Genomic DNA, 16,793 nt, shown 5'->3' on the forward strand with positions numbered 1-16,793 from the left:
TGTACAAAGATCGGAGGTTTGGTCAGAATCCAGTGCCTTTTGTTTGTCTGCTGACTGGAGCTGTTAATGAGCTGAGTGCACAGTAGTTGGTTACCCAGTGTATAGATTTGAATGTTGTTTGCTGTTGAAGTGGTTTTGTACCCTTTATATCAGCTGATGTTTTGTTTTGTTTTTCTTCTTCTCCTACATTGTATTAAACAAACTATACTTGTCTGGCATTTGCTCTTCTGAAGTATACATTTAAAATTAAGTTCTCTGCAGTAAAAGCTTTTTTTCTCTCCTGTACCATAGCTTGGGAATTTGCAGTTCTTAGAGCTGTGGTGCATTACTTCTGTGGGCTTATTTATAGCACAGTAAAAGCCTTATTTCTGAGCTGTGCTTCAGAGTGGGATGCTATCCATTCTTGGTGCTGGACTGGGTAATTTTAGCATTATTGTTTTCAGGGTCTGTGCAATTCTGTGCTGTCTCAGTTTGGACTGGGGGAAGGGAATGTGTCTCAGAGTTGCTGTCTTTAGGGTCTCTTCCAAGAGAGTTTTCTGCTGTCTTATCCAGCCCGGGAGTCACAGTGTGGAGGAGGAAGGCAGGGAAAGGGCTGTATCCTGTGTCCTTGCTAGTTCCTCCTTGGCAGTTCTTGTTATGGGAAATACATGGAAACAGCAGTCTTTTCAGTGCCCACAATTAAATGATCACAGTTGTTCCTGATACTTTTGTGGAGCATATAATAGGGAGAGGTCATGCTGCTCCTGTGTTTTTCTTCACCTGTGTGTTGATTTTATACAGCCTAGAGAGACCAGAGAGATGAAGGCTGTTTGCCTATACGCATGGCAGAAGCCTCATCCTTCTTTTGCTTCAGCCTTTTAGGCAATCCCTTCTTCCTTCAAGGCTCTTGTTTTACACTGAGATAGTCAAATTTATGGCTTGATTTGTCTGACCAGTGTGAGGGCTTACAAAATGCTTTTGCCCCTGTGATATATAACTCTTGAGTTGGTTTTAAATCCATGTGGTTTTGTTGTAGATGCAGCTGATGTCTTGCATTATCTGTCTCCACACACACACACCCCCCACACACCCTTCTTTCTTTTTTTTTTTTTAATATTATTGCAGCCTTGTAGGCCTATCGACTATGTGCTGTCATTCTCCCTTGCCTGGCCCAGCCCCCACCTCCCTCCCTCCCATCCTCTGGACAGAGCTGCATATTGGCATCACTCAGGGAGCACAGAATGTATTGTCTGATCATTTCTGCTTCTCATCCCCTTTGGCTGCAGAAACTTCACATTTTTTGCTTTGTGTGCATGTGTGTATGTGTTTGTAAAAGGCTTCCATGGCTGCACAGTGTGTTGTAGGATTTTAATATCTAGGAATTTAATAGTAGCATGTAATGCTTCAAGGCTGCATTGTTCACTTGCAACGATTCTCAGTATTGTTTTCATGCACTAATCTATACTAGATCATTATAATGATATAAAATTCTGCTCTACAATTAAACTGTGGGAATTGACATAAAAGACCTGAATAACTTGGTTTAAGTGGAACAGATGCTGCTGTTATTCCATGTTAGTGTTCTGTTTTTATTATCTATTTCATCTCTACAATCTTACTGTCTCCATAGGAATAATTCAAGAAATATTATTTACGTAAAAAGAAATACTCAATTCATTAATTTTAGATATATGTTATGTATTAAATTACATGCTAAATTGTTATAACCATAAAGGGCTGGTTTGTGATTTTTTTTTTTTTTCCCTGTACAACTGGGTGTTAAAATACAGTAGTCATTACAGATGTTGTACTTCTGTTCCTTTTTATCTATCCTCTGAATTAAAAACAGATAAGCAATCTTTGAGCCTAGTAGCATAGAGGTTCCTTTAAAAGACAATATTTTTTTTTAATGTACTTTTCTGTGTGTAGGTGTTACCACATGACAGTAAAGCACGTCGTCTCTTTGTAACAACTGGTGGACTTAAAAAGGTTCAAGAAATAAAAGCAGAGCCTGGGTCACTTCTTCAAGAATATATCAACACTATTAACAATTGCTATCCAGAAGAAATAGTAAGGTAGGGAAAATTAAATTTTAAAAATTCATACTTACAACACTGTTAGATGTTTTTAACAGGAACAATACAAAGCAAGTATTTAAAATATTAATTAACTTCTATGTTAATTTTATTTTTAATGAAACACTGTAACATTTGGTTAATTGCCCCAGTGGTAACACAACCGCTAGACACATACTTTTGAACACTTTCTTATTTCTGATTGGTTTTGGAATCAAATGTCTTTGTAAGCAAAGCCCAAATAATCAGGTTGTTGCAGGAAACTGGAGAGAAGAGTCAGTCCTGCACTACCCAGACTGAGGCTTCAGCACAACTGCTGCCATATTAATGTCTGTGGATGTTCAGTTTGTACTTGGTAACTTAGTTATGGATTACTCAGGCTCCAAAATACAGGTATTGGTGAATCTTTGGTTGCATCCTCGACTGCCCTAAGAATCTTTCTGAATTAGTGTATTCAGAGGCTCATTCGAAACTTCCTTTCATGTACAGAGGGTCCAGAGACTCTCCTGCACAGTTGCTCTGCCCACAGCTGCCCTTCCTCCCCCAAGCCTCATCATGAGGCTTAAGTGTTATATAAAAAGACCATACACCAGCTGTCTGCACCAAGTTGAACTTTGCCCTTAATGAATACAGAAACACTATTAAATAGCTTACAGTCAAAATGTCACCATCTTAAATTGTAATAATGAGAGAAATGCCCTCCTAGATTCTAGATACCCATTTAGCAGTCCTTCACTCTATCAACACAGAAAAACGATGTTGTACTCGTGCACTCCCTCTACAGGCTCTGGAAATCTGCATCATCATTTTAATTATAGCAACAGAGTTCTTCAGCTAATAGTAGCTACAAAGTCACACAAAATGAAGTCCTGCTTGTCTTGACACGGAAAAGCTAGTGGCTGTCAAATGGGTAAAAGCAAAACCATAAAGAAACTTCATTCTGCAGCTTATACTTAAGAGGGGAAGAGGACATTTGCTTATGCTTTGCTGGACATAATTAATGTTTCTTTGTTACAGCTGTTTTTTCCCCTGTAAATGAAACAAGTTACTCATGTAGGCTGGGATGTAATAAAGAAAAGGGCCCCTTCCAACATCTACTGCTTGCCTCTTTGTGCTACTGCCTGATGTTGGTTGTGCTGCCTGAGGCACAGCTGCTATAATAGACTCCAGCTCTGGGTTTGTCCTGGAGACCTGTTATTTTAGGCTGTTTGCAGACTGAATATAATAATGCATTGAAAAGTTAGCTTTCAATCAGAGAACTAATATGAGTTTTAAAAAGAGTTACATTATGCAGAAATCACCCAGAAAATGAAAATCAACAAGGTAAATAGATCTTCCTTCAGTGTGAAAACATTGGGGATTTCTGCCTGAATACATTTCAGGCATGCATTATGTGGAAGTGTGTTCCTCTATCTTTATACTTAAAGCTTCCAGGGCTCAGAGATTACAATTCACATGCCTGCAAAACCAGAAATGTACTAAGATGCATGTTTTTAGAATACCACACAGTAATAAATGTCAGATACTCTTAACCTGGGAAACAAGTATTAAATGCAGTTTTGGTGATGTTTGCATATTGGAAGCATGTAGTTGGCCTGTTGTGGAAAACCAACTGAATGACAGGAGGACAACAATGGCACCATAGAGTCCTACTCTAATGAAAACCTACTGGATAATCTCTGTCCTTGAGTTGGTATTAGAGAAGGTCATTGTGATAATTTTTTTTTGTTCTAGAATCAATGTCTCTTGCATTGTTGTAGACTTCACATTAATTTTGGGGTGTGTGCTTATGTTTGACAAACAGCAGTAGGCTATTGTTGTCTGGCAGTCTATGGTTCTGTGTAAACTCATGCTTTTTTACTAAAGGACATAATTTCAAAGGAAGTTAACATCTACGTTTCTCAGTAAAGACAATGCTTATGGCTGCTGAACCTATCTGAAAACTAGCCACTTACCTACGTACCCTAACAGAAGCTAAACATATTTTTGGAAACCTGACTTCCAAGTATGAGTGGTAATATAAGTTGAAAAGCAGACTCTTAAAATATTGTAGGGGAATAACTGTTGAATTCCTTGACTAGTGTTTAATGCTAGGATTTTTGCTGATCAATAGAAATACAGAGAGTGTTTCATTATTTAGCACAGAACATGCCTTGTAGTCTAATGCACAAACAAAATGTTTCTCTTTCAGGTATTATTCCCCTGGATATTCTGAGATGCTTCTGGAAAGGGTGGAAAATTACCATCCAGTTTTATAAACCTCAAAATTTTTATTAGAGCTGTAATACAAATACAGCCGTTGAAACTTGTTTGATTCTGAAATCTTCTACTGTTTGAACTACTGAAAGAGCTCGGCAATTCCAGCAAGCTGTATTTTGTCCTTTATAAACTTGTTTGTTGCTAAGTTTTTGTTCCTTTTTGTTTTTCTCTGACATCACTCCCATTTGCAGCATATATGAATGGAATTTCATGCAGGGGTGATGATTTATCACAGAAGCTTTTTTAGAATCGGTCATTTCCTTTTCCTTCCACAAGAAAGGTTTGTTGTTATCTCATTCAAATTTTAGCCTTTTCAGTACTGTAACCATTTTCCCCTTTTGCCTCTGCATATTGTTTAGAGCTTCCCAAGCTTGATGAGGGGGAAAAAGCTGGCTCCTGTGCTTTTTCTAATTATGGAATCCATTCTGTGGTGAGGTATTGCCTACTGCTACCTTTCAGAAAGCAAAGTGATATGATTTTGCATCTCCAAACATGTTAGTAGCTGCTATACGTAAAGAAATAATCAGATCTGATGGTGATAAAAGGGTTGAATTCTGCATGATATGTGACAGTCTGGTGGTCCTGGCATGGTAGAGGATACATCTTCTCAAAAGTTCTAATTCAGGCAGGATTCACTGTGGAGGGAAGCAGCAGTACCCTGTTTGGTGTATGCATTGTTGTTCTTCTTGGAAAGGACAGAGTGAACTTAGAACTTCCATGGGCACAAAGGACCCTCCGAGGTTCATCTGCATTTGGATCAGCAGCAAATTTATGCAGCTCAGAAGAGAAAACTGCTTGGTTGCAGGAAGAGTGTTAGCAAAGTTCTGAGCACGTTCAGAGGGGACCCGCGTGATGGGACTAAGGCTGTTCAGTACTTGTTCTTCAAGAGCTGAAATTACTGCAGAATTGAGTTGAAACACACTTGAAACTTAGTCTTGAAGTTGCAGAATGCATTGACGTGGAGGTTATTGGAGATGTGAGCTCTTGTTTGTCTGTAGAACATCCTGAGAGATTAGAGTGAAAAGACTTTTACATTCTGCTTATTCCTCTGGTGTACTGTAGCAGCGGGGAGCAGCGTACAACCCTTTAGTATTGCCTAATATGTAAATGTAATTTACCATTTTTTGTTCTTCTAACCATTTTTCTTTTCCTCGGATGCAGCTGTTTCTTGTGGGTTTTTTTTAATTTTTTTTTTTTCCCAAAGAGTAATAAAGAGTGTTTCTGGAACGGGATGTTGAAATACTGGCAGCCACAAGGAAAGACAATATTTGAAAACCCCCGCAGGAGACAAACTTGTCTACTTTCTTAAACATATTAACTGATTGAGTTTATAAAGCAGGGATAGTCTCCTCTATTACTCGTAAAACAGGAGCAAAAACTTATTGCAGTTGGAAATGATTTAGAGTGGCTTTTCTCTGCAAAATTCCAAATGACTATTTTCTTTTATCCTTGTCAGCGTATTTTTCAACAGTTCACAAAAACATTGATGGGCTATCTTGTGTAAAGGTTTAATTCTACAGAGGGCTGTACGGCTCCTGTGAGGTACTTGATGCCCTCAGACTGCTCTTCAAGAGGAGCAGGGGATGCATGGTACCTTGTTGTATGGAGTCTGAGATGGAAACTCTTGGTGACATGAATGCTGGTATAGAAACCCCACCAGCTGGGTTTTTTCCTTAGCACACATCAGAGTGAAAAGTCTTGGAACTGACTAGCTTCTACTAAATGCCTTTTCAGTTTTGGTGTTCATATTCTGACATTATTAATGCTAGGACACTAGTAGAAAAAACATTAGGTCTATTAAAAAGATTTTTGTAATAATTTTCTCATACACATTATGGATATTTAAAAATAAACTCTTATACAGTCTCTAAAAGAAAATGTAATGGAAAGTCTTCCAGACAGTCTTGAAGGATCTGAAGCCTTTATTTTCCCTAACAGAACAGAAATGGTGCAGAGGGCTGAACGCAGTCGCAGTGCAGATGGGAGGCAGGGTAGGCATGGAGCTGTGTACTGTCCTGGTTTCAGCTGGGATAGGGTTAATTTTCTTCTTGGTAGCTGGTGCAGTGCTGTGTTTTGGATTTGGTGTGAGAACAACCCTGATAGCACACTGATGTTTTTGGGTGTTGCTGGGTGATGTTTATACTAAATCAAGGACTTTTCAGTTCCTTGGGCCCTGCCAGTGAGAGGGCTGGAGGGGCACAAGAAGCTGGGAGGGGACACAGTCAGGGCAGCTGACCCGAAGTAGCCAAAGGGATATTCCATACCATATGACATCATGCTGAGTGTATAATCTGGGGGAAGAAGGAAGAGGGGGGGACATCTGGCATTATGGTGTTTGTCTTCCCGAGTAACTGTTACATGTGATGGAGCCTGGCTTTGCTGGAGGTGGCTGAGCACCTGCCTGCCCATGGGAAGTACTGAATGAATCCCTTGTTTTGCTTTGCTTGCATGCACGGCTTTGGATTTACCTATTCAATTGTTCTTATCTCAACCCTTGAGTTTTACATTTCTTTCTGATTCTCCTCCCCATCCCTCTGGGTGAGGGGGCTTGAGCAAGCGGCTGCGTGATGCTTGGTTGTCAGCTGAGGTTAAACCACGACAGTACCCATAGCTGCATCGTGTGCTTGGGAGCACTCCCACACCATACAATGCTAATGTATAAGTTTTGTGCAGAGAGAGCAAAGAGGCTTCAGTCCTCTGACAAACGTACTCCTGCTGTGTCACACTGTGATTACACTGTAAGGATTCTACAGAGTTAAATTTCAACACCTAAACAATTTGTTCACAGTCTTTTCACAGTCTTTTTCTGATTCCTGGCAAAGGAAATGATTGCACAAGGGAAACCTTCAGATCTATCTGATTGTGCAGAGCACAATCTAAATCAGACGTAGCATAAATACGTCTTTACACCAGCTAGGCAGTTCTGTCCTAGGCCAGTGACTGTTTGGCCTCTTGTTGCGGGACTTCCCTGGACAATGTCGCATGCCATTAAGTTGTGACAGTGTGAAGTCCTCTCCCACATACTTTGAGACACCCTGAGCTCTCCTTTGCTGGCAGGCTGCTTCCCTGCATTGTATATACACCTTGTGGCTGGAGGCTTCTCTGGAGTTACAAAGTAGATCTAGCCCTTTACAGCAGAATTATCACTAATGTGTATTTTAGGCTTACATTACTAGGGCAGGAGTTGGGGTTTTTTTCCAGTACTGTTTCACAAGCTCAGCGTTTCTATTGCATCCTCTCATTTGGCTTAAGTCATCATCTAAAACTATATTAATGTTTGTAATTGCTACTCTGGCAGGCTTCAAGTGTGTATCATTTGTCTCAATTTCATAGAATAAAATGTAGATTTGCATTTTAATTCATTGTGTAAATGCTGTTTTCATGCTAGTTTGTGACTGATGCTAGAGAAGATGAACAGGCTCATTTTGCAGCTTAAGCCTGACACCACCTTTGGATGTTTGTCTCAGTTTGCCACCGAACAGTGCCTACTTCTGAGCTTAGGACATACAAGCATTTCAAGTAAGTGTCCATCTCACAGAGGTAGCTTATTAAGAGACACAAAGAAAATTAAGCCAGTGTTTTGGCAGAAATAAATCTAAGCGGAAACAGTCCTTAAATAATTTTGCCAGTTCCTTTGACTGCAGCATTGGGATATTGCCACCCAAGTCTTTAAAGATCTTCTCTGGAGGCCTGAGCCATGATTTTTGTCTACATTACTACAGCTATTATTAAATCTACAGATGTAAACCAGGGCTTTGAAAGAAATGTGGATGTGTAAAACTTTACCATATTTCATTCAGTGGATGGATTAATTGGCCTACAAAAGCTCCATTTTTGTTTGAATGACTGGAAACCAAGAGGATCCGAAAAGAGGAAATTCAAGGAGTTTAGCTCTTGTGCATATAGCGCATATAGTATGTTCTGCAAGTGTTGTACAGAGGGATTTACCAAGGGATCGCTTTGTCTCATCTGAAGTAATCAGTCTGCTGGAGATCTGCATCTTAACAAACAATATCATGAAGGAGCTGAGTGGAACTGGTGAAGGAAGAAAGGAATCTCATTTTGTGAAGTAAAGCATAAAGTTACTGTAATTAGGAAGTGGATGGAGTGTGAGTAGATCCTAAAGTTCTTGACTTGGTCTAGGGGGTTGTGAATTACGTCGGCCAAAAGGGAGTTTTATGCATGGGGGGGTGCAGCGGGGTAGCCTTCAGCTTCTGGTGTAAATTGGAGTCCTCTGATTTCTGGGCATGTAGGGGTGGCTGACCATTGTCCCTTCAGGTGAGGGATCTGTGAAAACATGCTTACCTCGGTATTTTTCTTAATGGCTGCTTGGTGTCCAGTATCTTGGTGGTTAAGAGTTTTAGATCTCCTTGTGTGATTAGGTTAGAAAGGAAATACGGAGCAGCACTAGATTGCAAAGCCAGTTGTTCCACTTCTTGCACTGACATAGGATTGGTTTTATGATCTTGGATAATTATTACAAATCCCAATGTATCATCATCTTCAGCTGTGAAGTACCTGTTATACTCCTTTTTTAACCTGCAGAAGGGCTGGGAAAATTAAATTCATATGAGAGGTTGATGCAGCGGAACTTAAGTTCTTTATAACTAATACCATATTCAGAAAGGAATATTGTTCAAGAACTGACAAAAATTTACCTAAGACTCTTAGAGATGCTGATTTTTAGAATTTGAGTTGAACTAAAAGCCAGTGGGTTTTGTGAGTTTCCTCATCTGACACAATTTCAATGGATCTTGGAGAAAGAGGAAATTACAATGTCTCTCATGACTATAGTAAAACTATTGATGTCATTTTTGTATAATACTTAACTGTTAATATTGATGCTACTATGCTGTATTCTGCAGTCAGCTCTATAATTTAGCTAGTGAAAATACCTATTATATTATTACCACTGTACTGTATTTCTAGATACTGCACAAAAGATTGAATTAAAAAATACATATAAGCAATACTAATGCATATTTTGATGATGAGAATGCCTTTTAAACCAGTAAATTGTATTGTGCTGCCTTTCACAAGAGGTTACTCTTACTTGGGTTAAACACATTTTGTAGTTGCTTGTGTTCTCTCTCAGAGGTCTGATCACAAGGCTCGCTGAATTCTCAGCGAAGTGCTGAGGACCGTGATCTACTGTCTGTAACAGAAACTGGTTGTGTTCACTATCGCACATCAGCAAGCTATGGAGAACAATGTGAGTGTACTGATGCCATCATCTTAGCAGATTTCCACAGAGGTTTTGAAGGCTTGCATTTTCTTCAGAAAAGTACACTTATTCTAACTAGTTCCTACCTCCAAACAGAGTTAAAGAATAGGTACCCAGATTAACTTTAACTGTTCTATATTTTGTTCCTTTTATAAAAAAAAAAAAATTTTTGAGAGGGGAGAAAGCATGTTAATGTCTTTCTAAAAAACAAGGTTCTTGATTATATTTTGTGTCAAAATTGGCAACAAAACTCTTTGTAATCTTGTGACAAGATTTGTGCCCTTTCTTTTCAAGGGAGGTTTTGTCTTCACTGATACAGACTAGTGGTGTGTTTTATCCCTGTTCTATTTATAATTGGGTCTGATGGCCTCTGTACATGCTCACCTTTTAATATTAGGGCAGTGTTAAAGCCATTATCAACCTAAAAGGTTGGATTACTACCAAGATGCAGCCTTTGTTGCCCCACAGTGCCATAAATTATATTACAATCTATTGCTGAAAAATTAATAATATACAATGTAGAGGTCTGATGGAATCACGTTAATGAGAACACTGAAGCTTCATTGACTTGCAATATCATTGGAGCTCTGAGACAGGTTTATAGCCTTGTGCAACGTATATTTGTGTTGGTTTAGACACAGTATTTATTTGGTCACACCCAGTTAAATGTTTCCTTACTAAATTAAAAGAAATACTGGTTAGTTCAATGAGCTACAAAGGTATATAGCATAATTTCAGGTTCTCAAGTCACAGAAAATAAGCCCCAACAATGGAAATTGCTAGAGGATCAAAAATGATGGTTATACTAGAGTGAATATGAACAAAGAGGGAAGGGAGTTTTACTGAGTTGGGCAAAGTTAATTCTTTATGACTTGAGCAATGTGTAAAATTCAGGAAGAACAGCTGCCATTTGTAGTCTGCTCTGATCTTTAGGCAACCCCTTCCTGTTACACTTGCACAACACACACATGCACACTTGCAAGCATGGTCAACCAAAACGTAGTTGTAATGATTTCTGTCTTTGCTTTCACAAAGCTTGCCCCTGTAAAGCATCTTTAGTGGCTGGAGGAGAGCAGGTCATTGGCAGGTCCTTTGCTCACTAATGCCAGCTTTATGGTACTAATTTCCATTAAGGTCAGCAGCACCCACCTGATTTCCGTTGCAGTGAGAATCAGGCACTGGATCTGCATCAGCTATACTCCTTTGTGCCCTGAACAGCTCTGCTTCTTGCTGGAAACTAAGCAGAAGTGATAAAATTACTCTCTTTTTCCTCCCCAATCGTGCTTCAAATGAGGGAACAGTAGGAAAATCTTTCTAGAGCTTTTGGGGAATGGCTCATGCTCTGTGTTGGAGACTGAGCTGTGTTGCCCAGCTGTGCAGAGCATGAGATAGAAAGGGAGATTGGAAGAATCGCTAACATACTGGTGTTGCAGCTATTACCTGCTTTGGGAAATGAATATGTAAGGAAGCTTCAAGTTTTCTATCTCCTTTCATGAGTAATACTTCCTTGCTGTGGCCGTCTCCAGGTTTGGTCATGGGGCTTGTCTCTTCCTCCAACTTTGGGGCCAGGCAGTTGCATCGGTTGGTGATGCAGTGGCAGTGCCGCTCATGCCAGCCTAGTACTGGATCGTGATTCCTACAGACATTTTTGTTTTATGGGAATGGAAAGGAGGATAACTCCAGTGATTCTATGATCAGTTTAACAATATGAAACTTTCTTGCTTTTAGTCACTCCAAAGCAAATCCTGCAGTAGTTTATCTGTGAAGACTGCAAGGGCTTGGAGCACACCAGAATCCGGGAGGCTGGGAAGGGGGCAAGGAAAGCAGCCCTTGTGCCTGTGCTGCTTATATGCCACCATAGCCACAGAGATGCAGCTGAAATCAGTCTGTCCTTAATTGCATGGATTAAGACCCCACCCTTCCCTAGAAAAGACAAAGTACAGCGTATACCCATAGGGCTGAGAGGATTTATAGATTCCTCTCCCCTTCTCCATCCCATGTCCATTTGGCAGCAGTGCACCAGCCTTGCCTGGTTGGGTCTGGCACAGGGAGAACTTCCACCTCCTCAGGATGTCCCAGGAGTGTTGTTCATTAGTGCTTTGAAGTTGAAAACTGCTCTGAGTGCTAAGTGTTATTACTGTTTACCAGTGTGATCAATGTGTAGCTGACCTTAACTCATTTTCTTGTGGTAATTCCCTTGGTTAAAGTGGAGAACGTGAACCGTTTTGATGGCAGTGTTTTAAGAAGCTGCCATTTCAGAAGCTATAGCTGTGCCTGTGATACATCACCTTGTCTGACAGCAAGATGGGAAACTTGGCTTTCTCTCTGAGGTGTGGAGCTCCAGTTTGGACCATCTCCCCATATTTATGTATCTTTTTATATCAGGCACGACCTACTAGTAACAAAATCTGCTAATGTTTTTGCCATTGACTCGAATTATCATGAGGTCATGAATCATTATTTTAGGCCTAGCCCTTCCCCCTCCCAAGGATTTTTTAAAATCCTGATTTTTTTGTTTATGTTAATGTAGTTGTACAATGGGAACGTTTGGTAAAATTGCTGTTTGATTTACAATAGAAGAATGCTTTAGCAGCTGTTTCATAGCAGTTTAACTACTCTGACCTAAATGACTGTTCTTAAGCGATTGAAAAGTGATTGAAAAGGTGAAAAAGTCCAGGACTGTCCTCTCTTTTGTATTTTGTGTGCATCTTTTTAAAAATATCTTTGGAACGGCTTTACAAACAATTTGAGTTCCTCCGCAGAATTCAGATGAGAGAAAAGAATGTCAGTTTACTGGGACTTGTTCTCTGACCACCTGAGAAAAATGAGGTTTTCATCTTCTTGAGCATCATCTGGAGTTATAATAAAAAATGTGCTCTCAGCTGGATTCCTTCTGTGTGAAAATGGAGCTACATCATTGCACACCTAAAGGAAGGACACAGAACTACAAAAGCAATCTGAAACCTGGATTTTTCCTGCTCCTCAGAGACCACAGATAATTTTCTGTAATCTTAATGAAAATGATTTGAATCTTGAAGGAGGGATATACCTTTCCTTTCCCCTCAACCTAAGTGGTCCAAAGGACCAGACCTAGAGATCCTTTTATACACAGTTAAGTCACCTGTCAGGTTCATAGTGTGAAACCCCCTTGCAATAGCTGTTAAGGAACTGAAAAAAATCTACAAAACAAAAAGGTAATTTGCGAAAATTCACTAGTAAGGTAATAAAACTTAAGCTGAATGTTCATTCCAATCTGTTGCAGATGAATGAAATGTGGTGCTAGTGTGTTGGAATCCTGGGGTGGTAAGACACACGAAGAATACATAAAAGATGAATGTTAGTTAAATAGTGCTGTTGAGAGGCCATCCTGCTTGTCTGGGGAGCTGGTCCTGAAAATTCTCAGCCAGGCAGAAGCTTTTGTTGATTTGAGGGTGACTGTGCACTGAAGGAAGGTTCCCGGGCCTGGGCATATGGCAGTCAGATGACGGCGGCACAGCTCCCGTGATGTGCTCTGGGCTGGTGGGATGGTTAGATGACAAAACTCTGCAACTTCACACAAGTGCACTGTAATTTGAAGCTGTTCTGCAGGGGAACTGTAGGCAGCAAGTACAGTTTGTAAGCCTGATAAAAATTCCATTGTTTAACCACCATCGATTTACTGCTGCAGGTTGGCAAACCAAGTGAAAGAACAAAGCAACGGAGAGATTGGATCTGGCTTCATAATGCAGTTGAAAAACTCCTCATTTGAAGAGTGTTTACCATAGCCCCCAAAGCAGAGCATGAGGTCTTCTCTGTCTTCAGTTGCTGTATCGTTGTGCCTTGAGCGGACAGCTGGTTCATCTGCTTCCTTCCCTTTTTCCTGCTGAATGAAATAGTGGTTCAGTCAGTTTTGTCTGGATTTCCTTCATCTTGCCTGTCTTTTTGGTTTTTAATTCTTTCATTTGCTTTAACTCAAATTCACTGATACATATATCTCCTACATGACTTTATCTGTGGGAGAGAGGCAAGAATCTCTCCTTCAGCTCCTTCGGATGCTTTTACAGACCTCTGAGTACTCTTCTGTTCCTTGATTCCAGGTTGTGATGCACTTAAATAATTTGTCCTGTGTTTTTGTTTATTTGACTAGTTACTCTTTATGTCTTCTTCAGCCCGTGTGAATTACCACTCCACACATTGCTTGCCAGAGTTCACAGTCTTTTTGTTTGACTTTACTTTTTCCAAGACTGGTTACTGAGTCTTGGCAGAATTGTTACAGCATTTCGGAAACAGCTGGTTTTTGCTGTGACAATAGGCTGATGTATGCCTCAAAAGCGAACACACAGGCCTGCATGTTAAATGCTTACAGTGTCGTGACAAGCACAACCAGTTTTTTTGAGTCCTTTAAAAAAAAACAAGGTGGAGATTCAAAATAGGAAATAATTGAGAAGAAATATTCCTAAACTGAGGAGCAGGCGTGCTTGAGATTAGCCACACAGTATCAGCTGTGAGGAAAATTGCAAAGAAGATCTCTTGCAGTGAAAGACTTCAAGAGGAGAGGAAAACACCATGGGCCCCGTGATGTCCTGTGTATAGGCAACGTAGCACGTGCGTGCCTGCACAATTTCTGCTGGGTTGTATCCCAATAAAGGTATCATGAAGCAAATGCAGCTCTACTTACCCAGCAAGACAGGGTGTTCTTATTTTACAGAATTTGTTTATTGCTTCAAATAAACTGTTTTGTCACACAGCTACATCATGATCACTCAGAGTATGTGTTTTAATGACTGCTTTGTTCCAGAGCTGCATGGAGTATGCTGCTGCCTTCATCCTTCTCTCTCCTCTCTGTATCTTTCCTCCACCTTTCTATTACTTTTCCCCATTAATGTTTGATGCACACTGTAAGGTATGTCTGTTGGTGGGTATTACTTCTACCAGCTTTTCTTTGCAGTAGTATGTCTATAAATGGCAGGCAGCATCATTCCTAATTACATGTTGCCCCCAGATGCTCCATGGGTGATGCTGATGGATTGCTGTGTGGGTGGTGTTGAAGGGGGTGGGGGAGGGGGAGCTGGGATGCAGCTCCTCTAAGTGGTAGCAGAGGTCTGTCTTCAGGCTGGGCTCATCAGTCCTCCCTTGGTGAAGAGAACTCAGGAGCCTCTGAGGTCGTGCATCTGGGTGTTGGAAACGGGGATGTAATGCAGGGAAGGTTTCAGGATACAACCCGAACAAACAGGGAAGCAGGAGGAGCTGTGAGAGACAGAGGGTTTAGCCTTTACCTATCACTGCAGAAACCACACAGCACGGAGGGTTGACAGGCTACAGAAGCTGCTAAAATCATGCTTTCTTGATGCTTGATGTTAGCTTCCCCCCCCGCCCCAGCCCTTGATTCTGTGCCGGGCGGTGTCAGCGCTGCAAGGCAGAGCCTCATCGCAGCAGTTGGAGGGCATCTGCCCTGCCGGCTGCAGGGCCTCAGCTTCATTTCATTAATGGTATTTCTGACAGTGACCTTCCGCATGGATTAAGATATCCCTGTCACAGTTGAGGGCAGACTGTGCTTTGGAACTGCATCAGGCTGTTTTTGGCTACCAAAAGTGTGGCTTTGGAGCCGGCAGGTTGAGCCACTGACTTCTACCAGTCAGCTGCTCTGAGGTTGGGTCTGTAGAGGATGTGGGTAGAGGAACGAGCATCAGCAGACCCTGCCTTTGAAACAGACAGGCCTTCCTGCAGTGCAGGGATGGACATGCCTGCACCGGTAAACTGAAGAGGAAGAATGGAACGCTGAGTGATCCTGGACCTTGAAAGGATGCTGTCAAACCCCAGAGATATCCAAGGAGAGGTGTGGAGGTAGAAGCAGGGATTTCGAGTCAAGCATTTGTCGGTTTTGCACAGACCTTTACTCTTCAAGGGCTGCTAATGGAGATGGAGGAAGTGAGAGAGTGCATGTGTGCAAAAGCACATCTGCGAAGACAGTTTCCTTCTCTCTTTAACTGTCCTGTGGTTCTTGAAGGGGTTTATATTTAGCGTGTCTAACAGGTCACCTATGATGAAGACATGGAGGGAGGTTGCCAGTGCCGGCTTTAGGGACTGAAGCGGTTGGATTCCATGGGTTTTTACATCCCGAGCTTAGTGCCAGGCAGGGAATTCACCCCATTAGAGCATGCGCTGAAATAGGAAGTGTCTTGGGACAGTGTGCAGAAGCACATTTAAGAATGTAAGGCATTAACTGCTGCATCAAGCCAATGGTCCATCCAGCCCTGAGTCTGTGTCCAACAGTGGCAGGAGGCAGCACTACCTGCAGAGAGCAGGTGACCCTCGTCACGTCCTGCAGCCCATCCCTTCTGTACTCCCCTGGCATCCCCAGCTGCTGCATTTGGATGTTAGAGGCTCATCACTGCCTAATCCTCTTAGTATCTGCTTATGGACTAATCGCCCACTCAGTGTTATGAAGTCCTTCTAAAGTTACTTGCCTGAAAGAGCTTAGTATCACATACAAACCTGAGGACTTCACTGTACACTCTGCTTTTCAGGTACTCACTGAAAATGTTCGGTAAAGCCAGTCCCACCATTAATCCCACAGCAGGGATGGTCTGATGCCTGTTCTCCACCCTGGAAAGTGATTATTAAGCCTTATCTTTCCCTTTGTGTTCTGCCTCCAATTGTCTGTCTGTAACAGGCTTTCCTCCCATCCTGTAGCAAGCTAGTTTCTCTGATGACCTTTGGTGTGGAACCTCATCAAAAGCTTTTTCAAAATTGAACTGTTCTGCGTCTGCTGGAGCCACTCTGTCTTTACTGATTTATTCCAAGGAGTGCGCTGGGTTGGTGAGACAGGGTTTCTCTCTGCAGAAGCCACACTGCCTTGTTCCTAACAGACCATGTCTATTCCTGTCTACAGTGACTTTTATTTTTTTAGACTCTACTGCCATTAGCAAGGATGGATGGCAAACTTCCTGGTCTGCAAATCTCGGGATCCCTTCTAAAGTCCTTTCTGTGCCTGGGAGTTGCAATGGCAGCTTGCCATCCCTCTGGCAGCCTGCTGCTTGCCATGCCGGGTTACCTTCCCCATCGAATGCAGCCCAGGGCTGAAGGGTGAGTATGAACAGCAGTCAGGGACAGAATGGAGCTCTACTCAGGAGTGGAAGCCATCATCCAGAGAAATGTCAGTAATTAATTTTTTTTTAACTTCAAAACACATTTGCTCAACTTTTGAAGTGAGTACTTAGGCGCCAGTTATTCTTTCCCACACTTCCCTCCACAGAGACAAGGCATTTTACATGGCT

The 16,793-nt window shown here is 41.5% G+C and overlaps 1 protein-coding gene across 1 annotated transcript in view; it reads left to right on the top strand.

The window, feature by feature from the left end:
• SPAG6 (sperm associated antigen 6) overlaps positions 1 to 14,251 on the top strand; it is a 45,200-nt gene extending 30,949 nt beyond the window's left edge. The window contains exons 10-11 of the mRNA XM_056338168.1: positions 1,909 to 2,054; positions 4,246 to 14,251. Of these exons, the coding sequence (XP_056194143.1) occupies positions 1,909 to 2,054; positions 4,246 to 4,312 (213 nt within the window). The 3' untranslated portion in view covers positions 4,313 to 14,251. The remainder of the gene's footprint in view (positions 1 to 1,908; positions 2,055 to 4,245) is intronic.
• Positions 14,252 to 16,793: the final 2,542 nt, after the last annotated feature.

This window comes from Falco biarmicus, chromosome 4 (assembly GCF_023638135.1).
Source record: "Falco biarmicus isolate bFalBia1 chromosome 4, bFalBia1.pri, whole genome shotgun sequence".
NCBI classification, from domain to species: Eukaryota; Metazoa; Chordata; class Aves; order Falconiformes; family Falconidae; genus Falco; species Falco biarmicus.